Source organism: Diceros bicornis, chromosome 10 (assembly GCF_020826845.1).
Source record: "Diceros bicornis minor isolate mBicDic1 chromosome 10, mDicBic1.mat.cur, whole genome shotgun sequence".
NCBI classification, from domain to species: domain Eukaryota; kingdom Metazoa; phylum Chordata; class Mammalia; order Perissodactyla; family Rhinocerotidae; genus Diceros; species Diceros bicornis.
The window spans coordinates 65931627-65957884 of NC_080749.1; the positions used below are offsets into that span (position 1 = coordinate 65931627).

General features: G+C 41.3%; 1 protein-coding gene across 2 annotated transcripts in view; it reads left to right on the forward strand.

Annotated features, from left to right (window-relative positions):
- Nucleotides 1-1592: 1592 nt before the first annotated feature.
- Nucleotides 1593-26258, forward strand: part of ITGAV (integrin subunit alpha V) — an 87329-nt gene continuing 62663 nt past the window's right edge. The window contains exons 1-2 of one of the 2 annotated variants that reach the window (XM_058549385.1): nt 1593-2078; nt 12491-12618. In XM_058549385.1, the coding sequence (XP_058405368.1) occupies nt 1897-2078; nt 12491-12618 (310 nt within the window). In that variant the 5' untranslated portion in view covers nt 1593-1896. Of the gene's footprint in view, nt 2079-12487; nt 12619-26258 lie in introns of both variants that reach the window. The other variant, XM_058549384.1, reaches the window with a different exon arrangement.

Here is a 26258-nt window from a genome sequence, read left to right on the forward strand (position 1 = left end):
CACACGGGTGTTGCCATTGCTTTGGCTTCTTCCTTTCCTTGGACTTCTCTTCTTTCTTTCCTCCCCTGCTCTGGTCTGTTGATCCTCTGTCCTGGGTCAGAAGCTGGGGAATGGAAAGGCTTACTGGACCCAGCCAGAGTTTAAACCCCCACACTCTTTTGCCCTCCCTAGCTGGATGGATTTCCAAAGGGAGTGGTTCTCAGGCTTTTAAGGCGTAAAAGACCCTTTGGGTTTATGGGTACATACCGGCCTCTTGGGTGTACCAGGGACGACTGTGAGGAGAAAGGAATGTTTGTATTTATATGTAGGTATTTGTGTAGGCTTGCCTGTCTCACACAGTAATTTCCTTTAGGCAAGTGCTGGACCATGGCTTGTAAAACACGCCCAAGGTTTTGCTGCATATCTTTTAGCCAAATTTAAAAATCAAAATATATAACGCAATTAAGTACTATAAATTCAAATTAGATGTTTCATTTCAATTTATATACATATCCCTTCACAGGATTAATTAAGAGCTTTAGGTTAATATGCATAGTGATTGAGTTTTAACAGCTACTTCCGGAAAACAATTTGAAATTACTCTTCTAGTACTTGTAAGTTTTTAAGGTCCACACAATGCATTTATACTTTCAGTCTTGTTCACCAAATTCTTTAGCCTGTGATACGCAATATGGGAAAGTCACTTCTCTGGGCAAAGCTTACTCATCATTTCATCTCCATTCATTCACTCAACATTTCATTGATTGCTTGTTATCTGCCTGGCAAGGTGCTAGGATTTGGGAATATAAAGAAAAAGGTCAAGGTTCCTGCCCTCAAGGAAGTCTCTCAGTGTGCCGTCAGGGGCCTGGGCGTGGTGCAGCCTCCAACAGCAAGGAGCCTTATTTCCATGGTGCATATTCCTTCTTCCAACTCCAAAATTATGTCTCTACCCAAATGTCCTAAGTCGAGTTATCCGAAATCATACAACTTCAGCTGGTAAATCAAGAACAAGGTTTCGACTAGTCTGTCTTGATTGGGAACGATTACAGCTGATTCTTTGCCTTGCTAATTCTTTCGTAGACCTGAAGATCTTCTTGAACACAACTCGCCTGGGAGAGGGTATGCTAGCATTCTGGAAGTTTATAATTAAGTTCAGCGTTTGCGTGTGGGATAGAGTGGGGAGGAAAACGACCATTAATTATAGAGTTTCGTTCGTGAGACCCTGCCAGGCTTTTAAGCAGCATAAACGCGAGAAGCGAATAAAGCTTTCCTCATTTTCAAACAAATGTCGCACGGGAGTGCCGAGCAGGACCGGGGAACGTGGGGTGTCCTTGGCGCTCGGGTGGCCGAGGGCGGGTTGGGACGCTCGACCATGCTCCCACCCTCCGCCCATCCTCCGGGGGCTGGGGGCGAGGCCGCCGCCCGGGGCTCTGACGGTCTGGGGCCTCGGCCCAGGCGCCCGGCTCTCGGGACGGGAGGTAACAGCGCGCACGGAAGTGCGCTCGCCTCTCCCAGTCGGAGGACGCCTCTGCTCCTCCACTTCCTCCTGCGCGGCGGTCCAGCCTCCCGGGCCGGCTCCTCCCCCTGCTCTGCCTCCTCCCCCTGCCCGGGGCAGCTCTCGGGTCGGGGGTGCGGCGCTCACCCCGGCAATCCCAAGCCCGAGACGCTGCGCTGAGCGGCCGAGCGGGAGGGAGGCGAGGGGCCGCCCGCGCTGCTGTCCCCGCCCCGCGCGCCCTGCGCCCCACTCCCCAGGCGCCTCTCCGAGGCTCAGCCCTCCTGCCTCCGGCGCTGTCCCGGACCCGCCGGGAGCGAGCGGCCGGCAAGTCTCGGCGCGCTCCGGCGGCGGGCCGAGGGCTCCGTGCGCTCCGGGGTGGGTGGCCGCGGCTCCGGGCTCCGCGCCCCGCGCGCACTTCGGCGATGGCCTCGCTGCCGCGGCGGCTGCGCTTTCGCCCCCAACGCCTCCTGCTCCCTCTCCTCGGATTCCTGCTGCCTCTTTGCGGCGCCTTCAACCTAGACGTGGACAGTCCTGCCGAGTACTCCGGCCCCGAGGGCAGTTACTTCGGCTTCGCGGTGGATTTCTTCGTGCCCAGCGCGTCTTCGTAAGTGGCCGCACTTGGGAGGGGACTCGGCCCCCTTCCCCCCACGCGCACCCACCCTGCGTTTCCCCACTGGGAAAGATCTCTGGGAGAGATCCGGGCGTCTGTCTGTCCGTCCCCCTCACCCCCCACAGGGTGGTTTAGATTCTGGGCGGATGAGATTTGGGGGAGATGAACCCCCGCGGCACCCACCACCCAGTTCCCCCGCCTCCTCTCTTCCGAGGGAGAGCTTTGAAACAGACCTGTGCTTAAAATTGGGGGCAAGTGGGAAATCAACAAAGGCTGGTCGGGCGGGACTCCGCGCCGCCTCTGCCAGTGTCCGGGACTTGGTCAATTTCATCTCCGAACTTCTTTTTCTCCCGCACCAGTGAGCCTTCCCGGTCGTCTTTCTGCTTCACAGACTTAGACACCCGACCTTTTCGCTCTCCCTAAACAAGCCCTCCCCCACTCTTTCCGCCTCTCTGTGTGATTGTTTCTCCTCTTTTACTCCTTTTCCAGACGTTCTGATGACTAAAATGCCCATACTGTCGTACTAGATTCATTGTGTCTTATCTCTGGGACTGCCAGACCTCTGAACATTTGAGGGTGAACAGATGAATTGAATGTGTCATCTGTTCTTTTTATAGTGATTCATTATTTAGGTCATTGTTCAGAAAGAACAGGGGTGTTTGCTGAGTTTTCATTCACTACAGGTCATTTGAATACTGCAGTGTTTAAGAATTCAGTTATGTTTTCAAATTGCCAACGTTTCGAGTTGCAAAGACCGTTAGGGTTTGTAACAGAGTTATTGTCATTATTGGATTAAAAATTGTCTCTGACTTTACTGAACGCTGACATCATTCGCACCACCCCACCCCCAAGTTAGCGTTAGAAATACTGATTTAATGTGTTCACTGGCTGTCTTCTGATGTTTAAATCTTGTTTTCAAGAAGGAGAACTGTTCTTAGTGTTCTTTCTGAGCTCTTAGAAATTGTAACAACATATTTTTGTTTCTAAATTTTCTCTATATTTTGAGGTTTTGCTTTTTGGGGGGAGACAGGATAATTTTGATGGTCGGTATTTAGATAGGACCATTTTTCCAGTTCATCCATGCCTAATTTGAGGATGATCTAAATATTTTTCCATGACTGTTAGAACATTCAGCAGGGTTTATTCCTATCTTCTTTCTGAATGTTGCTGAATATCATTCGTCTTGGCGACAACCTGTGCAGCAGTAAGTAGGTTGGAAGCAGTTGGGAGTGGAAACTAGACAGTTTTGTGTAGTGAACTCACTTTTGTTGTTTCCAGGTTCAGTGCTTTCTGTGAGACCTGAGTACAGATTTTCCAAAACAATAAAAATAATCATTAACTTGAGCAACATTTACTACCTTCTCATTTGATTTAATCATTTGTCAGCCTTATCTGTTATTTAAGAAATTTTTGTTTCCAGATATTTTTAAGTGTACACCTTTATGGTACAGACGATGTTAGTTGCTCCCAAGGGTGCCCTCTTAGACTTAATTTGTACAGAAAATCTAATAATTTTGAAAATATATGTTGTCTTTTGTGAAGAGTTAGTACTTAAAGTAGCGAGAGTTAGCACTTAGATACTTCAAAGTTGATGGAGTGTTTTGCAAATGTTGCTTTTGGTTCTGTGGCGACCCTCTGAGTTCAGCAGTGTAAAGATATAGAACCAGATGATAAACTTTTAAGTGTTTTTACCATGGAAAATGCAGTGATATTGAACTGTTGGCATGAGATATTTACTGTTTTTGGTTACAAGGCTGGATGGCTCATCCTTCTTGAGTAGTCACTGTAGTTGTTGAATATACTATGACCTCACAGGTTTACATGACCTCCCATGAGGCGCCTTCAGTGCTAAGGTAAAATTGAACTTGGCTTGGTTTCATATAATATTTTGAAATCTTCATCAGTGACTTTGTTGTTGGTAGACTAGTGACCTCTAGGTCTAGCCTAACTTAAAAAATAGAAATCAACTTTGAGATTTTTTTAAAACAAAATATTTATAAACAAGGGTTTCTGCTTGCTGAATTTTTCAGATTTAACAAAGATTAATGCAAAATTATTCTTAATTTTGTAAAAAGGTACTTTTAAATTTAACAAGCAGTGAAATGCAAGGTACATGGGGGTGCCATTTGCAATATTACCAGTTGTGTTTATTGTTGTTGTTATTTGGTGTGATCATAAACTTCTAAAGGAAAAAAATTCACATTATGTAAAAGTGTTTGCTAATTAAAGATTCCTTTCTTCTGAAGGAAGAGTGCCTGGATTAATGAGGAAGCAAAGTTAACAAGGTCTCTGGCTGTTCTGGTTTCTGTAGGTGTCTAGATACCTCCGGCAAGCTATGGAATTGTTTTATGTCTCATTTTTTTTATTATAGAAAATTGTTATTGAATTATTCCCATATTGTTGTGAAAACTAATGAATCAGTGTTTATTAAGAGAAGGAAAGATAAAATACTCAAGAAAATCTCTCCAGAAATGAGTTTTAGGTTTGAAGTGAAAAGTCACAAAAATAGTGATTTAAAAATCACGAAAAATAAAAAATTAGCATTCTATCTATTTTTTCCTGTATGTGTTAATTTATGGTGACTATATTGCCAAAAAATTTAAATTACATAAAATTTAAAGATTGTATACAGGCCAAGAAGTCAAGTCATGTTTTTTGGTGGAGAATAATTGGACAAATTAAAAATTGCACCCTAGGTTTAATTGTAATAATGATATCTTAGATTAATTAACCTATTTTATAATTTACAAAGCACTTTTACTCAGGATGTCTCATTTCACTCGACAGCACAAACCACCAGGGGAGCTAGTGAAGCAGAGAAACACATTTTTACGGATGAGGAAACTGAGGCCAGAGGAGTGGGTAGTCTTTAGTTGTTTGAGTAGGTTGGTGGGGGGGTAGGGGGCGAGGTGGGCTCACAAGACAGAGGGTATGAAATTCAAATTTCATTTAATTTTTATATTCAAATTTTAATTTTTTTTTTCCTGAGGAAGATTTGCCCTGAGCTAACATCTGTTGCCAATCCTCCTCTTTTTTTTGCTTGAGGGAGATTAGCTCTGAGCTAACATCTGTGCCAGTCTTCCTCTGTTTTGTATGTGTATTGCTGCCACAGCATGACTTGATGAGTGGTGTATGTCCGTGCCCAGGATCTGAACCGCCAAACCCAGGCCGCCAAAGCAGAGCATGCTGAACTTAACCACTATGCCATGGGGCTGGCCCCAAATTTTTAATTTTTAATAACAAAATAATTGAACAGTGTACTTATTTGTTCTTCAAATATGCTATATTATACAGTTCTCATTTCACATATATATTTATTTTTAAATAATGCTATAATGAGCAACAGTGGATTGGAATTCTTGCCTTTTTCCATATTAAACACTAATGGAGCTTTATTTACAGTTATTTCAAGTGTTCCTGTGCCCCCAAAGACCAGGTGTCAGTGAGTGTGCCCTGCTCGCAGAAGGTCCTGCAGAACATTCAGTGGTTCTCAATCCTAACTTCCTGTTTGCAACATCTGGAGAACTTTTAAAATAAAACTGCTGCCCTGTGCATGTTAGATCTAAAAGCAGAGCTCTCACTCCATATTCCAACAGCCTGGGGATCATTTCTCCTTGACTAGCCCATCTTACCTCAGTTTGACTAAAAATGAACTCTTGTACCAAGTGATGTCTGTTGCACCTGTTTCTATTAATAGTACCATCATTTTCTCTGTCGCCCTGGAAATAGTTTCATATTCCTCCCTCTCATTTTCTATTTTTCTTTGTCTCTCCTACTGTGCTCTCCTAATATTAGTCAGTGATTAGTCACCAGGCAGAAGGTCCTAGAAAGTCATCCTTCTTAATGTTTCTTGCATCTATCTCTGCTTTCCACTTCTACTTTGACCTTCTTATTTCAGTCCAGTCATCACAAGTGTGGTCTATGGTACTCAGGTCCTCATCCTTTTCTTATCATTTGGCTCTTAGACCTGTGAAACATCTTACACGTTTCTAATAGTTTTATCTTTCTGAAGTAGCTTTTTGATCCAGGTATTCTGCTGCTAACATTTCTTCAACAATGCTTCCATGGCCAGAGAGCAAGTCCAAACTACTTAACTTCGATGAGGGCCCCTTTCAGTCTGTCCCAGTCTGCATATACTTTTAAAAATTCATGGCCTGTTTCTCCCCTCACCATTGTGACTGTCTTCACAACCCTTTACAAAATGATGCCAGCTCATTTTCGTGAACTTAGTGTGTCTCTGGCTATGTTGGTTCTTATTTCTTGTCATAAATAGTATACATGCATAGACTATAGCCTTATTATTTAGAAAGCAAATCCTATGTTGAATACTCCTGATGAAGGCCCAAAGTTTATAGGACATTATAGAAGAGAAAGGAAAATGTATAGAATTCGTAGTTACTGCAGCTGTTTTACATCATATAAATGTTGATTCTAGCATTTTTTGTTTTAATGAAAAGTAAATCTAAGACGGAATTATAGCCCTGAAATAACATTCAGCACTATTTTATACACATTTTTTTCTATATAGGTACAGTATAGGATAATTTTTCAGAAATTCCTTTTGGTGAAGGCTCACTGGTCAACCCAGAGTCAGCCAAATATATTAGAGATGCTTTATCTTGGAGAAGGCAGTGCTGAAAGCAGCCAAATAACTTAGTTCATTTGGAGGGTTTAAAAAATGTGCATATTGTTTGGCTGGTCACCTCTCCTTGGTAGTTGAGGTCACATTCCCTGAAGCTAGGGCCCTTACAGTACTCTGTGGGTAGAAAGTGCTGCATCCTCTTGGCTGGTGTGTCTGATCCTCTTGTCTGTCTGTCTCTCACTCCCTTCCTCTGCCTTTCCCTCCCTGTCTCTCCTTTTTCTCTCCTTCCACCTCCCTGGTCCTCTCTCCTCTACCTCTCCTCCCCTCCCTCTCCCTCCATCATACTGTCCTCCCTCTCTCCCTTCTCCCTCATTCCCCGCCCCCTCCCTTTCCCTTAAAGTCATTTAATGGAAATGTCTCAAGTCATTTAAAAAGAATGGTGGGGATGGGGATCCTGATGTTGTTCATGGGCATAGTTTTTGGAGGGAGATGGAGTCTGTCAGGAGAAAGTTGCAGGCTTGTGAAACTTAAGTTGCTGGGCTTCAGATTTTTGAGGCTGATAATCAGTGAAATCTCTGTCCGCCTCAACCAACCCTATGTATCTTCCCTGGTCTCCACCATTATCAGGAAGTATGCAAGCCAACTGTTTTCTACCCTTCTCTTTTTTTTTCTCTTGAGATCTGGTATTTGAGTTAATTAATGGCCCTTCCAGAAAACTGAGGAAGGAAAAGCCCTTTTAAAAACAGATTTTAACTTTTATATTTTCTACTTAATTAGGGAGTATTTCGTTAATTGTTATTTTTAGTTCTGATGCTATCATCTTATATTTTTATGATGCTTTCAGATTTTCTAAGTTTGCTTTTATCTAGTGTCCATGTTCAGCAAATTTGTTTTTTAGGTGATTACAGTGGGCATTGTTGTCTCCATTCAATAGAAGAGGAACCAGGCTCAGAGATTTCAAGTGACTTTCTCACTTGTGAAATGGTGATTATAACCTTTGGTCCCAAACTGTGTGTCTTAGACAATGCTGCTTGTATTGCAAAAATTTTTTTTTTCTGGTGTGTCACTTCTCTTATTCTAATTAAGCTGTTGTAGACATTCATTACACCTTCTTAGATGAATTTTGAGTAACAATTATTTAATTTTTTTATAAAGCATTTCATTAACAGGCTTTGTTTTGTTATTGTGGCAAAACACATGACACGAAATTTACCCTCCCAACTCATTAACAGGCTTCTGTTTCTATATGTGTTGCTTTTATATTCCTTAATTTTCTCAGGTAGTACTTTTTACCATTCTTTACCCTTTATTCTATACAAATATTTAATTTTTCTCTACACAACTCCCTCTTAAGACTTTAACATTTGTCTAAGACAATTTTACTTTCTCCATCTCTCCATTTTTCTCTTTTAAAAACTTTCTATAATACTCGTAAAAAGTAGCGTAAATATCATGTTGACATTTTAGACAAAGAACTATATTCCTCAGCTTTTTTCCCCCATTAATCTAGCATTTAGAAATTGACAGTACTCATACATTCCTTTTATATTATTCTCCCATTTCTGTGGCATTTCACCAGTGTGCAAGACTGCACATGAAGGTATGCTTAGGGAAACTTGATGAACTCCCACGTTAGTACATCGGATTACCATCCTTTTATGCCTGTGATGTGCAGATGGTCTCATGAAAAGCAGCAGCCTTGTTCCTGGTCTTATCCAAGGAACTAAAGCCCTGTGCTGCCAATAGAGGGCCGTTTTCATCCAGAACTCTCCTACTGTGCTCTTTTTTCTCTGTCTTTGCTGAAGGCCGAGTCCACTAATAACTTTCCAGCCCTCTCTGTCTTACAGTGCCAAGTAAAGAAAGTATCTGAAATCCAAAATAAAGAAATTATTTTAAGGATAATTTAGATAATTGGATGTTTAATAGAAGGGATTTCTGTGTTCTATAGTGGAAATGGCTTATTTATACTATATGGCTATTTTTTGGTGTGTGTGAGGAAGATTAGCCCTGAGCTAACATCTGTTGTCAATCCTCCTCTTTTTGCTGCCGAAGATTGGCCCTGGGCTAACATCTGTGCCCATCTTCCTCTACTTTATATGTGGGACACCTGCCACAGCATGGCTTGATTATCAAAGCGGTACGTAGGTCCATGTCCGGGATCTGAACCTGCGAACCCTGGGCTGCTGAAGCGGAGCACGTGGACTTAACCACTGCGCCACTGGGCTGGCCTCACTATATGGCTATTTTAAGATTAAGATCTATTGCTATCTGGGCCAGCCCCGTGGCTTAGCAGTTGAGTGCGCGAGCTCTGCTACTGGCAGCCCGGGTTCGGATCCCAGGCGCGCACCGACGCACCGCTTCTCGAGCCATGCTGAGGCCGCGTCCCACATACAGCAACTAGAAGGGTGTGCAACTATGACATACAACTATCTACTGGGGCTTTGGGGGGGGGGAGGAGGAGCATTGGCAATAGATGTTAGCTCAGAGCCCGTCTTCCTCAACAAAAAGAGAAGGATTAGCACGGATGTTAGCTCAGGGCTGATCTTCCTCACAAAAAAAAAAAAATGACCTATTGCTATCCAATTTACTTGCTACTCAGCTGTCAGTTTCCTTCCTTGAGCGCTTATTATGTGGCAGGTACAAAGATAAATTAGAGTCCCCTTTGTTCAAGGAGGCAATTTATTGTAAAGTGGGAAGAATAGCTTTGACAAAAAATTATAAAATTTTGTGTAATGTGCTATGTGATGACAGTCTAGAAATTAGTTTTGCTTATAGGTTTCTAGACAGATTCTGATAACTGGCTCTCCTGTCCTGATGTCCTAGAACTTGGCCATTATCCACACCACTAAAATCGTAGGTATACCTGTGCTTGTGCTATGCTCATTAGGCCCATTGCAGGAATGGCCCTGTGCCTTTTCAGGTGTAGACCCTGAAAACTACACTTATCTGAAATATTCTTTTTCCCTATCATGTCCTCAAAAATAATTTAATTCAGATGAAGGGCGAAGTTGTTGTTTTTTTTTATTTTTTATTTTTTTGTGAGGAAGATCAGCCCTGAGCTAACATCTCTGCTAATCCTCCTCTTTTTGCTGAGGAAGACCGGCTCTGAGCTAACATCTATTGCCAATCCTCCTCCTTTTTGCAAAGCCCCAGTAGATAGTTGTATGTCATAGTTGCACATCCTTCTAGTTGCTGTATGTGGGACGCGGCCTCAGCATGGCCGGAGAAGCGGTGCGTTGGTGCGCGCCCGGGATCCGAACCCCGGGCCGCCAGTAGCGGAGCACGCACACTTAACCGCTAAGCCACGAGGCCGGCCCGAAGGGCGAAGTTTTGTGGTCAAATTTTTTACCTGTTGAAATGAAAAATTTCATATATATGTATATATATAATTTAGCTGTTACCCAGCTCTCCTGTAGAAAAGGAGGGGGTGATGATGATGAGCTGCTCTCTTATCCGTAGCCTAACTTTTTTTCTTATAAAAACTTCTTGCTGAATGAAAACTAAGTTGATTTCTTACCCAGAGTCATTTGGCTGTGATGAGAGAGTTAGCCTTGGTGTTTTACTGATGCCAAATATGACTGCATAAAGCTTTATTACACAGGGTGTGGTTTGGTTGGGAGTTTTTTCTTTATTTTGAGTACGGAGTTTTCAGATAAGTGTCAGAGAGCAGGATTCCTGTAACCTGGCAATTCACGCAGCCAGCTCTTGACTAGTCTAAATGTAATTTGGCAGATACCACCCAGAAGGAATGAAATTGAAATTGACAATAAAAGTAAAATGAATGCATTCCGTATTTAAGATGTAGGTTTGTTCATAATTGCACAAAAAAGTGAAATGCAGTTGTACATGTTTCCTCTATTAGAAGAATTTAAGTGACAGTGTGTAATGAGGAAATGAAATGGTAATGGCGATAGCATTTATCGAGGGCCTTTTGTGTCTAATGGCAGCCCACTTTCTTCTCCTGTATTTCAGTCAGTTTCTTCTCAGTCTCTTTTACTTTATCCTCTTTCTCTACCTGACTCTTAAATGTCGTTGCCTCGCAGAGCTCACTCTCTGGTCCTCTTCTCTCTGAAGCTTCTCCCTGAGTGTTGACATTCTCAACACATTATCTTTATGGCAGAACTCTCCTCAGAGCTCTAGAAGGCCAATTAGGTGTCTCACAGATATTTCAGACTAATGTATTGAGAACTGAATTCTTGGTTTTCCTGTAAATACTTAATCTGCTTCCTGCTTCCCTTCTCTCTAGGTTTTTCTAGCAAAGTAAATGGTTCTCCCATCCATGCACTCCAGAACAAAACCTAGGTGACATTCTTTAATCTTCCCCAAATTTATCCTCTGCCATTCCCAGCTTGCCCTCCTACGTCAGCCACACCTCTTTTCTTGTAAGTCTTGGGGACCAGGCTCTTTCCTGCCTAGGGTGTACCTCTGCTTGGGGTGCTCCCATCCACCTCTTCATCCCACCCCTTATCCCACCTTTCTCCCCTCTCACCACACCCCCAGCACACAAACACTCCTTGGCGACCTTCTAATCCTGTACATCTCAATTTACTTACAGTCCCCTTGCTACTTTATCTAAAAGAGGTCTCTCCTCCCCATTCGTTAAAGATAACTTCCTTAGACTTCCCTTTATCTAAGGGAAGTCTCTCTCCTCCATTCCTTAGAGGTACCCTTTACCTAAAGGTCTCCCCTCCCTGTTCTCAAATAATCTCTCTCAGCCAATTGTTGAGTTCTTTCATAGCACTTGTAACAGTGAGTGATTTCTTTCTAGGCTAGTTTCTCGTCCTCTTCCTCAAGGGACTGTAAGCCCCCCTGAGAGCAGGAACCAAGCTTGTCTTATTCATCCTGGTATCTCTGGTGCCCAGCACTGTGCCTTATGTAGAGGAGATAATCCATATCTTTTTCTGAATGAGTAGTAAAGAACCAAAGAAAAGATCTCTTGTACTTAAAAATTTGACTCCTGACTATTTTATCTTCCCCTAATTTTACCCTGATAAGAAATTGAATAGTTATCCTATTCTTTGACCAGGGATTGACTAGATTAATTTTGTGAAGAGAAATTTGTTAGTCACTATTTAAAAAAAAAAAAAGCGAGGTACAGTAGTTCTAGAATAGGATAAGTTTTCCAAATGGAAAAATGGTAATATTTAGAACTACCATACTTTATTTTTTTATTTTTTAAATTATTTTATTTTATTTTTTCCCCCAAAGCCCCAGTAGATAGTTGTGTGTCATAGTTGCACAGCCTTCTAGTTGCTGTATGTGGGACGCGGCCTCAGCATGGCCGGAGAAGCGGTGCCTCGGTGCGCCCCCGGGATCCGAACCCCGGCTGCCAGCAGCGGAGCGCACGCACTTAACCACTAACCCATGAGGCCGGCCCTAGAACTACCATACTTTAGAATAATTTTTTTTCATTCAGCATTCAGGATATAGAAAGTGTATAGCAAACTACAAAAAAAAAAAAAACAACAAAAAACAAAAATCAAAAAACTTCTCTGACTCTATCCAGCATATATTTTTTAATACCTTTATTGAGATATAATTGACAAATAATAAGCTGTCCATATTTAAATTTGACGAGCATAAGTTTTTAAATGACCTATAACCCTGAGGTTGCCTTACAATATGCTGTTAGGAGGAATAAACCATGTTGGATAATGTATGCATGTAAGAGAGCACCAAATGAATAACGAAGATTATGCCCTCAGTGAATGGTTTTTAAAAAATATTTGTGGATAATATCCAGAGAATGCTCTTCCTAAATCATAAGATATTGTTTATAATTTGTGCCATTTAAAATCTTGTCTTTCCTTTTGTCTTTTAGCAGGATGTTTCTTCTGGTGGGAGCCCCCAAAGCAAACACTACCCAGCCTGGGATTGTGGAAGGAGGACAAGTCCTAAAGTGTGACTGGTCTTCTCACCGGGGCTGCCAGCCAATTGAATTCGATGCCACAGGTAAATGTTGATGTGATGGCCCTTTGTCTTATTTTATGTCACTTGATTTTTTTTTTAATATCATTTAATTTTGAAAGCACTTGCTTTGGCTTAAATGTAAAAATTTAATAAATAATGTACATAAGCACTTCAGATCCCCAGAGAAAGTTGTATGAAGACAAATGATTTACTATATGATTTTTTCCTACAATTTTGTGGCATATAAAAGCTTTAAAAATACATTGTGTTGGGGGCCGGCCCTGTGGTGTATCGGTTAAGTGCGCTCGCTCCACTGCTGGCGGTGCGGGTTCGGATCCCAGGCTTGCACCGATGCACCGCTTGTCAGGCCATGCTGTGGCGGCGTCCCATATACAGTGGAGGAAGATGCACATGGATGTTAGCCCAGGGCCAGTCTTCCTCAGCAAAAAGAGGAGGATTGGCATCAGATGTTAGCTCAGGGCTGATCTTCCTCACACAAAAAAAGAAAAATACATTGGGTTTCCATTGCTTTGGACATCTTCAACTTTAAACTGATAGCGTCAGTCTGCAGAAATCTGGGGAAAATCTTTTAAGATGTTTTTGCACCTCTGCTGAGAAGAGGGAGCTCGTAGCAAGGCTTTTTGTCCTTTCTTTGTCAGCAAAATTAAAGCATGATTCACTGACAACTGTAGAAGATCAGCTTTCTGATCATGAATATATCTAAGCCTGGGGTTGTGCTACCAAAACCAGTTGAGGAATCTTTTGTATTCATGTAGATTTGGTTGACTTTTAAAAAATCATTATCCAAAATTTCTTGGGAAAATTATGTGTAATGGTTCTGATAACATTAGAATTTTATCTAGAGTGACAAATTGCAGTGTCAGGATTGTGGTAGTAAGGAGAAAAATTGCATAAGGAAGATGGGAAATAAGATATAACTTAAGTTTTACATTTACATCAGTGAAATAAAATATACATTATCCTGTACACGTTTGTATTGGTATATTTATGTATATTTGTGAAAGCTTAGAGCATCCTCAAATAGTGTGACATTCTTCTGGTACAATAGGTACAAATTTTTTTTAACGATTCTGATTTGCTGGCTTTGACGGAATATTTTACGATAAGCCTGAAGAAAATTAATCCTTATTTCCATTTGTTATTTCCTGCTAGTTCTAAAATATATTCATTCTGGGAATTATAATTTCATGAAACAGGAACTATGATGCGGACTGTTCCATTTGACATCGTGATCAGGGCCAGAATGAGTGTCAGTCATTAAGCCAACTCTTATAGGAGTCAGATCACATGTTTGTTTTTTTCCATTTGAAACCATCTACCTTAAACCCTATTGTTTTTCCATATATGGCTGACATTTGGAAAACCCCGAGTATGGAAATAAGCTCAGTTTTACCACAAATGGAGAAATACAGTCATGCGTCACATAATGACATTTTGGTCAACGACAGACTGCATGTATGACGGTGGTCCCATAAGATTAGTACCATATAGCCTAGATGTGTAGTAGGCTGTACCATCTAGGTTTGTGTAAGTACACTCTATGATGGTCACACAACGACGAAATCGCCTAACAATGCATTTCTCAACACGTATCCCTGTTGTTAAGCGACATCTGACTGTACGTGCGATTCAGAATATTATGGGTCAGGGCATTTGTATCTTCTAACAAAATATGAATACTCATAAAATGAAACTGTAGTTCAGTTTTCATAGGTTGAACTGTTCAGATATGTTTCTGTATTCAACACCATAGGTTTTTATGTAGTGCAAGATAATTTATTAGTGTTCTTTTTTTGAAATTTGGCTTTATATAATACTTTATTGAAAAAATAGTATATGCACCTGGTAGGAAAGATTTTGAACAGTCCAAAAGGGTATACAATGAAAAATAGGACTCCTTTACATCAGATTGCTCAGAGGCAATTATTCTAAACAATTTCTTTGCTCCTTCTAGAATTTTCTTATTCCTACACATGTACATATCCTTTAAAAAAAGGGCAGTTCACAAATAGGAATATACTAAGTATGCTGTCAGGCACCTGACTCCCCCCACAACCCCCCCATACCTAACAATGTAAATCTCTTATAGATCTTTCCATGTGACATACATGGATTTACCTCATTCTTTGCAAATCACTGATAGTATTCTATTGTATGTACAGCCCAATTTATTTCACTAATATTTTCTATTGATGGGCACTTAGGTTGTTTCCAGTCTGTTGTTATTATAAACACTGCTATAGTGAAAAGCTTATACACAGGTATTTGTGCAAATGTGTGAGTATGTCTATAGGATAAAGTCCCAGTGGGGGATTTTTAGATCAAAGTATATGTATATTTAAAGTTTTGATAGACACTGCAAATTATTCTTCACAAAGGTTTACACCCCTCCAATTGTGTTTTCTGACACCCATGCCAATACCATTTATCACCATATTTTTAATTTTTGTCAATTTTATATTGTTATAGTGTTATTATATATTATGTATATATATATAATATATATCTTATATTCTTATAGTTTTATATTGTTAGATTAATTTGCATTCCTTTAGTTAACAGTAAGACTAAGTATCTTCTCATTTGTTTATAACCCCTAGTATTTCTTTTCCTGTGAGCTACTTTTAATGTATTTGCACATATTTCCTATTGATTTGTGAATATAAAAAATGAATCTCATTTGATGGCACTCCATCCTTTCAGTTGCTTAGGCCAAAATCTGGAGTCATGCTTAACATCAAATCTGTCAGCAAGTCAGAATCTAACTGCTTCTCCTCATTCCACTGCTGACATCCAGGTCCAAGCCACCTGGACTGTCGCCCTAGATTCCTGAATTAGCAAGGGTGTTGCCGGGACACAGATGGCACGCTTAAATTGCGATAGTTTGCCTAGTTTTTAGTAAACGAACTATTTACAAAGGATTGTGGAGGGTCTCAGGGAATGGTAGTACCTGGGCACTAGTTAAAATTCGGCCTCCAGGCCTGAAGGGAGAAGGGGAAGGGAGCAGTTACCAGAATCCAGACAGAGGACCAAGTGGAGAGCACCACGTGACAGGAGCTGTGGCTGTTGTCAGAGGGCAGTAGCCAGCCCAAAGTGACCGGAAGGGAGGAGCAGGGGAATAAACCCTGACCTCACTCTGCTGCCTCTCTTTGATCCTCTGTGCGTGCCTCTCACTGGCTGAATGCAGTTGGGAGCCAGCGGGCAGGGCAGTCCGTGAGTTCATACTGGTCAGCGTCCTGGGCAGAGAGCGGGGTGGAGAACGGTAGAGAGGAGCGCTGGAGGGGTAGTTGGAAGAGAGCCGGCACACCTCCTCACTGTTCTCCCCACTTCTGCCCTGGGCACCCTGATTGTTGATTCTCTACAGCAGCCAGAGTGATTGTTTTTTTTTTTCTTCTGGTAAGGAAGATTGGCCCTGAGCTAACACCTGTTGCTGATCTTCCTTTTTACTTGAGGAAGAGTGGCCCTGAGCTAACATCTGTGCCCGTCTTCCTCTGTTTTGTACGTGGGTTGCCGCCACAGCATGGCTTGATGAGTGGTGTTGGTCTGTCCCCAGATCCGAACCCACCAACCCGGACTGCCAAAGCAGAGTGTGCTGAACTTAACCACTACACCACCTGGCTGGCCCAGAGTGATTCTTTTAAAATATTCAGATCATAACACTCCAGCCTAAATTCCGCTAATATCTCCTCATATATGTCACAATAGCCGAGAGGACTCAGTATGCCAGCCCAGTGTTTTGTCTTTACCTTCATCTTCTAGTTTCCCCTGCTTCCCTCTCTTCCAGCCTCTCTGGGTCTTTTTGCAGCCGCTTGTAAACCGTAGGCACATTCCCACCTCACCTTTGCCTGGGCTGTTTCCTCTGCCTGGAACGTTGTTTCCCCAAATGTACGCTGGGTACCCCTCACCACCAGCTTCGAGAATTGCTCCGACATCATCCTCTCAGTGATGCCCTGACCATCTTATTTAAAATTGCAATTCCCCTTTCCCCAAATGCTTCCAAACTCTTCTCTGCTGTGTTTTTCCCTGCGGTACTCACATTGCTGTATAAGTGATTTATTTTTAGTTACTGTCTCTTTCTCTCAGTGAGGATGTATGTTCCATTAGGATAGCTTTTATGTGTTTTGTTCACAGCTGAAACCCCAGGGCCTAGAACAATGCCTCGTGCCTGGCACAAGTTGGTGCCAATAAATTGAATAGGTGAATGAGTGAATGAGTCATCAGAGCTTTTTCTATAGTGAAGAAATGACTGAAGTCCTTTAGTTATGCATGTACAAATATGTTCTCTTTTGTCCTTGCTGATGTTTCTGTAATCATTTTGTATAACTTCTGAGACTTATGAAAAGAATATACAAATTAAGATTTCATTTTTTAAATTAGAAATTTTATTCAAATAGTTTGAATTTAAGAAAAGAGGACAATATAGATTTCAGTAGTTTAGTCCTGAAAATGTATATCTGCAACAGCACCATTAGACTGTGTTTTGACTTTATGGAAGAAGTGCTTACAACCTCCAGCATCCTCCTGAGCTGTCCTCACACCTCTGTCCCGAGGAGCTCTCACCCCGTCATAGCCCAAACACGGAAACATCTCTGCGCCACAGAGGTCTTTTATCTTTTCCATCGTCTCGAGGGAGATCGTGGCTTTTCTCTCTTTGCCTCATTGGGGCTTGTGTCAAGGGAGATGGCAGCTGAGCAGATAAATATGGTTTCTGGAGGCAGACTGCCTGGGGCTCAGACCCCGGCCCTGCCACTTACCAGCTGCTTGACTCACACAGGTGGCTGTCAGGTTACCGCCACCATCTCCCAGGTGCAGTGTCCTCATCAAACCTGCTCCATAGGTATGTGTTCAACTGAATAGGTTGACTTATATGCTGGTTAAGACATACAAGTGCTTAGTACAGGGACTGGTGCATTGCAACAGCTCAGTCAATTTAAGCCGTTTTATATTGTTATTATGTGCTCACTTCGCTGGGACCCTGCCTGTTCCTTCATTTATCTCTATGTCTCTGCTGTACACTTGCCCTTTTCCTTTTTTTTTTTTTTTATTTAGACTTTTCAAACATCTTAAATTTTTTCTGCCTGAAAAACTAATCAAAACAGCTTTCCCATGAAGAGGTGTCTTCTCTTAGTCATTTTCCTTTCTCCTTTTCTTCACATCCAGGATATTGAATACTGTGCCTCTCATTACTTCCCGTATTCAACCACCTCAATCTGACAGCTACCGAACCCCAGCCCAGCGATGGCCCTAATCGTTAGTGGCAGGCACTTCAGTGGACACTTGTGCTCCCTCATTGAACTTCTCTTTTACGGTTCACCGCATCGACCGTTGCTTCCTTGTTTCAAGTCTCTGCTCTTTGTCTGTCTGAAGTTATCATGTGCCCTTATTCCTCCTAACCTTCTTGATACTTTTGTGGATTTTGCCCTTCGCCTCTTCTTTCTTCACTCACTCCGTATTTGCTGTGTATCATGGTGTCATGAAAAGGAAATAGGCCTTGAGTCAGACAGACTTGGGTTCAAATCCAGGCTTTGTCATTTTCCCAGTGTTACCGTGGGAAAATTACCTACCTTTCCACATGCTATAATACATTCCTGGGGTGATCATGAAGTTTAAATTAGTTAGTTTCTCTGCTTTATTTTATTGTGTGTCTGAGTCTAGAAGAGACTTTAATGCTTAAAAGGGCTCCATCCTCATGTTTTAATACTTGGGAAATAAAATTTATAAAATTATTTAATTTAAGTTAGCTCTGATTTATATGATGTGGTAGATATTACAACTGTTCATCAGTATCATGTTTCTAAAACTTTTGTGAAACCCTTGAATTTAGGTATGCCCATGTGAGTTTTTCTAGCCAATAAAACATGAGCAGAAGTGTGTCACTTGTGGGTAGAAGGGTTTAGGAGTTGGGGCATTGTTCTGCCTCTCCCCTTAGGAGATGCCATAGTGAGTAGTGATAGTTTGTAGAACCTCCATCAGCCTGGGTCCCTGAGTGAGGAAGACCTGAAGCATAGACTCGTACTGACCCACAACGTATGTGTACAAAATAATCCTCTGTTATTTTTGACTAATAGATTTTGTGGATGCTTGTTACTACAGCATAATGCAGCCTAACTGAATAATACATATAGGGACATTAAAATTGGATATTATCAGTAGTCAGCTGTTGGAAAATGGCTATTAAAACCCTTTTCTATTCTACATGCCAATTAGATCTTCTGTTAAGTTTCTTGTTCTATTGTACTGGGTCCTGAGTGGCTAAGTGACTACATATCATTGCTTATGCTAAAAATGGGCCCTGGTTGGTAAATTGCATTTAGACTGGGAGAAATATAAATAGGCTGTAAATACCTGATGGAGATGTCCCAGCTTTGGATTCCCTGAGTACAGTGACTCTAATAGCTGACATGTTCTTCGCGGGAACTCTGAAAGAAATGGCTATGGAGTCACTACAAGAGATACCAGTCCTATGGGGCGTGAGGCTTTGAAGCCAGGGTAGCTCCTTTACCCACCAGATCTCATTTCTTCATACCTGAGTTGTCACCTGGTGAGGCGAAGAGAAGAGCTCTGGACAGCTGCGTGTCCTACTGCACAGGGACGTTCATGTCAGGACTCTCCTCAGGGAGGTGTGTCTGCTTCTGTCCCGTATCCTCTGAATAGACTGGTGCTACGTGTGGCCCTGGGTAGTTTTGTGAGTCTGCAAGTTTAGCTGAGCCTTGAGAAGCTCCCATGTCGGTTGTTGCATCAACATTTGAAGTTTGTAACTGTAGGAAGTACTTCAGGCTCATTTGTTTCTTGGGCTGTTTCTCCCTACAAAAAACGGGATAGTGACTTTATCCCTTCCTGTAAAAAGAACACACCTCAGCTAGCTCCAGAATCACAATAAAAATTTTTATAGTCAGGTGCTTTTTGGAGATGCTATATATGGTTGGTGTTAAATAGTGTATTGTGAATGGTCCTTTGCCATTTCCCTCCTCTTCCTTTTGGTCAGGTTCTGCTATACAGGCAGTCTTAGTGCACTGAGTACAGCTCTTTTTTTCATTAAGCTGAAATTTACGTTGATTTTCTTTTTTTTCTGGTTATCTTATGATATGTTTGTTTTCCTGACTAGACTGTAAGCTCTCCAAAGCAGGGAACAAATTTATTTCTGCTCACCATTGTTTGCTAGTATACGGAGAAGTCCCTGGCATGGGGGGTAGGTTGCATATGTGTGTATATTGCACATGGGTGTTGGGTTTTTCGTGAAAAGCAATAAAAATAGACTCTGGTTAAGTTTAGCTGAACTGGAATTTATTGAAAGTATATTGCTAAGTCATCAGTTTTCTGAAAAATGAGCAGGAACCAAGAGAAGCTAACAGAACTGTTAGTGCTGGGTTTTTCTGAACTGGAATTGCTGTTGCTGACTGTAGGACAACATCATGAGAATAATTCTTACCCATCCCTGCCTCTGCATCACTTGCTAGAGAGTCAAAGCTTTTGTGGGGGGCTGGCCCACTGGTGTAGTGGTTAAGTTTGTGTGCACTGCTTTGGCGGCAGGGGTTCACGGGTTCGGATCCTGGGTGTGGACCTATGCACCGCCCAACTAAGCCATGCTGTGTGTGGCAGGCATCCCACATATAAAGTAGAGGAAGAGGGGCACAGATGTTAGCTCAGGGCTAATCTTCCTCATAAAAAAAAAAAAAAAAGAAGCTTTTGTGGTGGTATCTGATTGGCTGAGTCTAAGTCTTATGCCTGTGAAAGTCAGGGAAAGCCTGTCTTGTCTCACCCGATTAAGAAATGAGAGATTATGAGCTTGTATAGGGAACTAAAACTTAGGGTCCTTCAAAAGAGGATAAAGAATAGGAATCAGAGAAGTCTTTCTCTTTTTGGTTAGAAAACAAAGTAATAAAAAGAAAACATTCTTTACGAATACAAGGTGTATCTATTACTGGTCAATATAATTCATGGACTAATTTTACTTTCAGTGTTTACCAAAGATATGCCTAGATATTAGACAGTGTATAATTTATTAGAAGGCCATTTCGCTGTAGCTTGTCACCTGCATTAAGATGTATAGTGGTAGCTGAGGAAGACAGTCTGGATTTTGGTTTTAAGATAGCATAACACTTAGTTTCTAGCTTTTAAAGAAGAAAGATGATCTTTTGGCTTTCCTTCCTACCCCAGGGCATGATTTTGTGTACTGGGGGAAGAGGGCAGATTTTAAAAATATGTTTGGAAGACTAATCTAAATTTATTTCACTTTAATTCTGGTATAAATTCAAATAGATTTATACCAAAATAAAAGAGGCATAACTGGAAAGTATCTAACTCTGCCTTTGAGGAAGCCTTCCCAGATCGGTTGGTGACCTTTGAGCTAGCTAATGAAAAATGAGATGGAGTTGACCAAATGTGGAAGAGAGTTCTAGGGAGAGGAAACAGTATGTGCATAGATTAGTAAAAGATGCTTATGAATGAGAATCAAGTAATTCCTTGTCACACTCATATATATATGTGTCTATATGTGAGTGTAAGGTTTGTATGTGTAGAGTGAGGGCAGTGAGGCGTTGAGGGCATGATGAGAAATGAAACTAAAGTAAGCTGAGGAAGGATCTAAATTAATTTTAGTAAGTTACTCTAAACTAGCAGTCTAACCAAATAAATTCACCACACAGCCTGACAGACACAGAGCATTGTATTAAAAATGAAAGGGTCTGGAGCTCAGTGGATGGATCTAGTGTCCTTGGTTCCGGGCCCTGCTGAATAGATTTGACATGAATATTCCAGAGAAAATGACACTTTCAGTACACAATCTGTTAATTTTCCTAGTCGTTATTTTTGGTAGACTTGTACAGGTTACACAATTCTCTTTTAAACAATTAAGGGCAAATATAGGGTTCTGTGATGAAAAGTTTAATATAGTAGAAAATTCAATCCAAGATGGCAAGCTTACTTGCTGCTTTGATTTTTTTGAATGATGTTTATGCATTAGTGAGCCTGCAGGAACAAAAGGAAACCTCGGTCTAAAATTTACCCTCTCTTGGATTTGTGAAATTTAGCTCCGAAACGTGCTAGCTGTTAATTTTCTTTCAAACTGTTGACCCTTGTTTGTCTTCTTTTTCCTGCTGGTTTTCTTGACATAATATGTAAACAAAGCCACAACTAGGAGGAAAAAGGAATGCCTACTGTCTCATTTTACATGTTTGTATAGTGATTGGAATATTACAATTTGCCATGAGATAGTAGTTTCCCTCTTGGATATTTAAACCCTACCATCTAGTGACACCACACAATTTGTAGGTTTTAACCAAGGTCTGCATAATGGCTGAAAACTGATGTTTCCCTAAATTGACAGAATAATATGAACTTGGAAGCATTGTGGAATTAGTGAAAATGAAAAGGTCATTTTGGGATATGATTTGTTTGTTTTACACTAGGAGGATTGATATGTAGAAAAGACAGTTTATCGAATGTGGATGTGGAAAAGTAGAATTTAAGCAAAGATTAACATATGATTTAATTTTAGGATTAATGATCTGTGTATTTTAGGAGGTAAAAATATTCCCAAACTGTATTATATTCGGATGCAAAATAATATGGGGAATATGCATGTAGCAGGCAAGGGGTAGTCTATTATCTCAACTTTGTCTTCATGCCTGAATCAGTTTCTTATTGCTGTTGTAACAAGTTCCTGTAAACTTGGTGGCTTAAAAACAACACAAATTTAATATCTTCAGTTCTGAAAGTCAGATGTCAAAATGGGTCTCACTGGGCTAAAATGAAGGCATCTGCAGTGCTGCATGGCTTCTGGAGGCACTAGGAAAGAACCGTGTTCATGCCTTTTCCAGCTTCTAGAGGCCACCTACATTCCTCAGCGTGTGGCCGCTTCCTCCATCTTAAAAGCCAGCAGTGGCTGGTCACTCTTTCTCAGGCTACGTCACTCTGACAGTAACTCTTCTGCCTCGCTGTTGTGATTACCTTGGGCCTCCTGAGATAATCTAGAGTAACCTTCCATTTCAAGGTCCTTAATTTAATCACATTTGCAAAGTCTCTGTTGCCATATAAGGTCACATATTCGCATGTAAGTTTTTGACGATTAGGACCTGGACATCTTTGGGGGGTGGTGGTGGGGAAGGGGCATTATTCTGTTTCTGCAGTGCCCTTTTATGTATTTTGTTGTTTGCTGTTGGTTATACTACAAGCTACTTTAGGGCAAGAACAATGCTTACGTAAGTAGGCCTTGTTCCCTCTCGTTCCTTTTGTCTCGGCTCTGTGATTATGAGGAATGCGAATCAGGCTTAGAAGATCCAGGCCCAAATTCAGGCTCTGCCACGCACTCCGTGTGACCTTGGGCCAGTGACTGAAGTTTACCAGCCTCAATTTTTCCCATTGTCAAATAAACATAATACCTACCCCTCAGGGTTGTCATGTGGGTCAAATGAGATAATGTCTGTGAAGGTACTTTGTAAACAGTGAAGCAATATACAAGTGAAGAAAGGGTTGGTTGTATCATGCCCATATTGCAGCTGTGGGGAAGTGAATAATTACGGAAAAGGAAAGAAATAAAGATAATTGTGGATATTCTTAACTAGATTATATCTTGGTTTGTATTTTAACCTGTTATGATGACATTTGGGAAAATCCTCTCCTTGCAACATGCTTTCCTTTTCTAGGAAGCGCATGTTACTGACAGACTGACCATTGCCCAGTTGTCTCAATAGCAAGTCTTTTCCAAAAAGATAGACTGATGATGCTCCCCGAAGGAGGAGAACATGTAGCACCTCGCGCCATCAAAGTCTCTTGGTTTAGGAATACCACCTTGGGCCGGCCCCGTGGCTTAGCGGTTAAGTGCGCGCGCTCCGCTGCTGGCAGCCCCGGGTTCGGAACCCCGGGCGCGCACCAACGCACCGCTTCTCGGGCCATGCTGAGGCCACCCGTCCCACGTACAGTAACTAGAAGGATGTGCAACTATGACGTACAACTATCTACTGGGGCTTTGGGGGAAAAAATAAATAAATAAAAACAAAAAACAAACCCAGAAATACCAGCTTGTCTGCATGATTGTTTAATACATCCCTGAAAAAAGGGAGAAGCTCCTCTCTTTATATTCCCAATTCAATGAATGGATGTCACTTCTCACCAACAATATCTGTCCTAGAAAAAGTCAGAAGTCCAATTACTCCCCTGCCCACCCAAAACAGCTTGCTGGAACACTCTCTGCTTATTCCCAGAAGGGCTTGGCTGTAGGCTGTGGGCAGACCCCGGCCATGCCAGGTCTCTCTGGTCAAGAAAAATGCTTAGGAGTATTTTCTGGGTATATTCCTGCTCCTTGCATTTAATAGCAAATAGAAAACTTTAAGCCTCCCTGTGGCCTCTATGCCATACAGTTTTCAACTCCTTGCAATTAAAACAATCAGACAGACTCAGAAACGGCCTCTTTAGTTTGACTTTGTCCTCTTGGTGAATTTTCTGTCTTTCGGGGTTGTGTCTAGATATCCCTACAGTTGCGACAGTCCTGCAAATTAGAAAGTTAAAAACACAGAGAAAGGTAGTCTCCCTTTCCTTGTTAATACAAAACAAATTTATTCTAAAGATTTGTGTGAGTTTTTTTAATGAAACTGTTTTTCTTGATATAATCTGTTATCCCTTGGTGCAGAATTATACAATTGAAGAGCTGTTAGGCAACCTAGAAGTCAATTAATCTAATTCTTTATTACTAGTTGGCTAAGATTCATGCAGTTAGTCAGTATTTTAACACTTTAAATGTTTCACCCGAATTAAATTCATAGGATCCTTTAAAGCCCATCCCCTTCCCTTCCCACTTTGACCTGACTCATACCCTTTATTTTAAGACTTAACATTGACTTGGCTTTTTTTTTTTTTTTAATCTTCAGTAAAGAGTTTTTGTTTTAAAATGTTAGATGCTTTCAGGATCATTTCCTTCTCATCACTAGGAGGAAACAAGCCAGCATTGATAAAGCAGTGGGTGTTTTCAAAGGGCCTGTATTCTTTGTGCTGGCTCCAGCCAAATCATCGGAATTGCTCATGGAAGGACAGGGAGATTTTGAGTCTCTGTTCCCTGTGGTAGTAATAACTCAATAAATAAATAAAAACCAATCCCAGCTTCATCCTGTTTTCTTGTGACTCTTTTTGTTTGCTCTTGGAAAACAGTTTTATCTAACTTTATATAAAAGGTGTTTCTGGACAGCTCTGTGTAAATTAGTAACACTTTCTCATGTTTGTAGATTATGAGTTCAGAACTTATTTTTATATTCACAACTGATGAGTTTTTCAGTAGTCTGGACTCCAGACACTTTGGATTTAGAGAACTTTATCTCTTGTCATTTTAAGTCAATATAATTATGCATCTAGAGACATTTGAAGACACTTTGAAGTTTTTAAAGCAAATCATCCTTTCACTGTTACTAATATCTAACCACTACTTATTGTCTATCCGAGTTTCTTAAATAAACTAAGAAACCATGTTTTCTTACTAAGTCAAAGAAATCATTAACCTCCATTTTGGTCTTCAGTAATATCTGGAATTTAGATTTTTTTTAATGAATTATGTTTTGCAATATTCTACCGTTAATAATTGGACTGTAAGACATCGAGGAATGGGAAGGATAATGCTTGTCAAAATTGCTAGGAAGAACTTGTTCAATTTAAGTGTTCTTGAATTTTATGAACTAAAACTCCTTTATGTGCGGGAGATGAAAATGTAAACATAAAGTTAACTAAGGGGGGATCTAGAAGCTCCTAACTAAGCTTTTGTATGTGAAGATTAGTGGATACATATCCACACTACTTTTTTTTTTTTTTTACCTTTTAAAACATTATGCAAATAATGCATATTCATTGATTGGAAAAATGAGAAAACACTTGAGAGGCAAAAAGAAAATAAAAATCTCCCAAATCCTACCACCCAGGAAACCGATGGCGACAGGATATATTTGTATGGGTGTGTATAACATGTTTGCGTATGTACCTTGTGGCCTCTGTATATACTCTGCGTGTGTCTGTGTGTGTGTGTAAATATATAAAATTATAATGGTTACTCAGTCTGTCTCCTATTGTGTTGGGCATTTTGCTTTTTTTTTTTTTTTGGTGAGGAAGATTGGCCCTAAGCTAACATCTGTTGCCAATCTTTCCTCTTTTTGCTGAGGAAGATTGGCCCTGAGCTAACATCAATGCCTATCCTCCTCTATTTTGTATGTGGGATGCTGCAATAGCATTGCTTAATGCATGGTGAGTAGGTCTGTGCCCGGGATCCGGACCTGTGAACTCCGGGCTGCCGAAGCAGAGCATACGAGCTCAACCACTACGCCACTGGGCCGGCCCCTTGCGGTTTTTTTTTTTGTTTTGTTTTTTGTTTTTTGTGAGGAGATCAGCCCTGTGCTAACATCCACCAATCCTCCTCTTTTTTTTTTTTTTTTTTTTTGCTGAGGAAGACGGCCCTGGGCTAACATCCGTGCCCATCTTCCTCCACTTTATATGGGACGCCGCCACAGCATGGCTTGCCAAGCAGTGCGTCGGTGCGCGCCCGGGATCCGAACCAGCGAACCCCGGGCCGCCGCAGCGGAGCGCGCGCACCTAACCGCTTGCGCCACCGGGCTGGCCCCGCTGTTTTTTTTTTTAAACTATCATAACAATGCTTTGAACATGCTTATTAAGTTTTTGTTCATATTTTT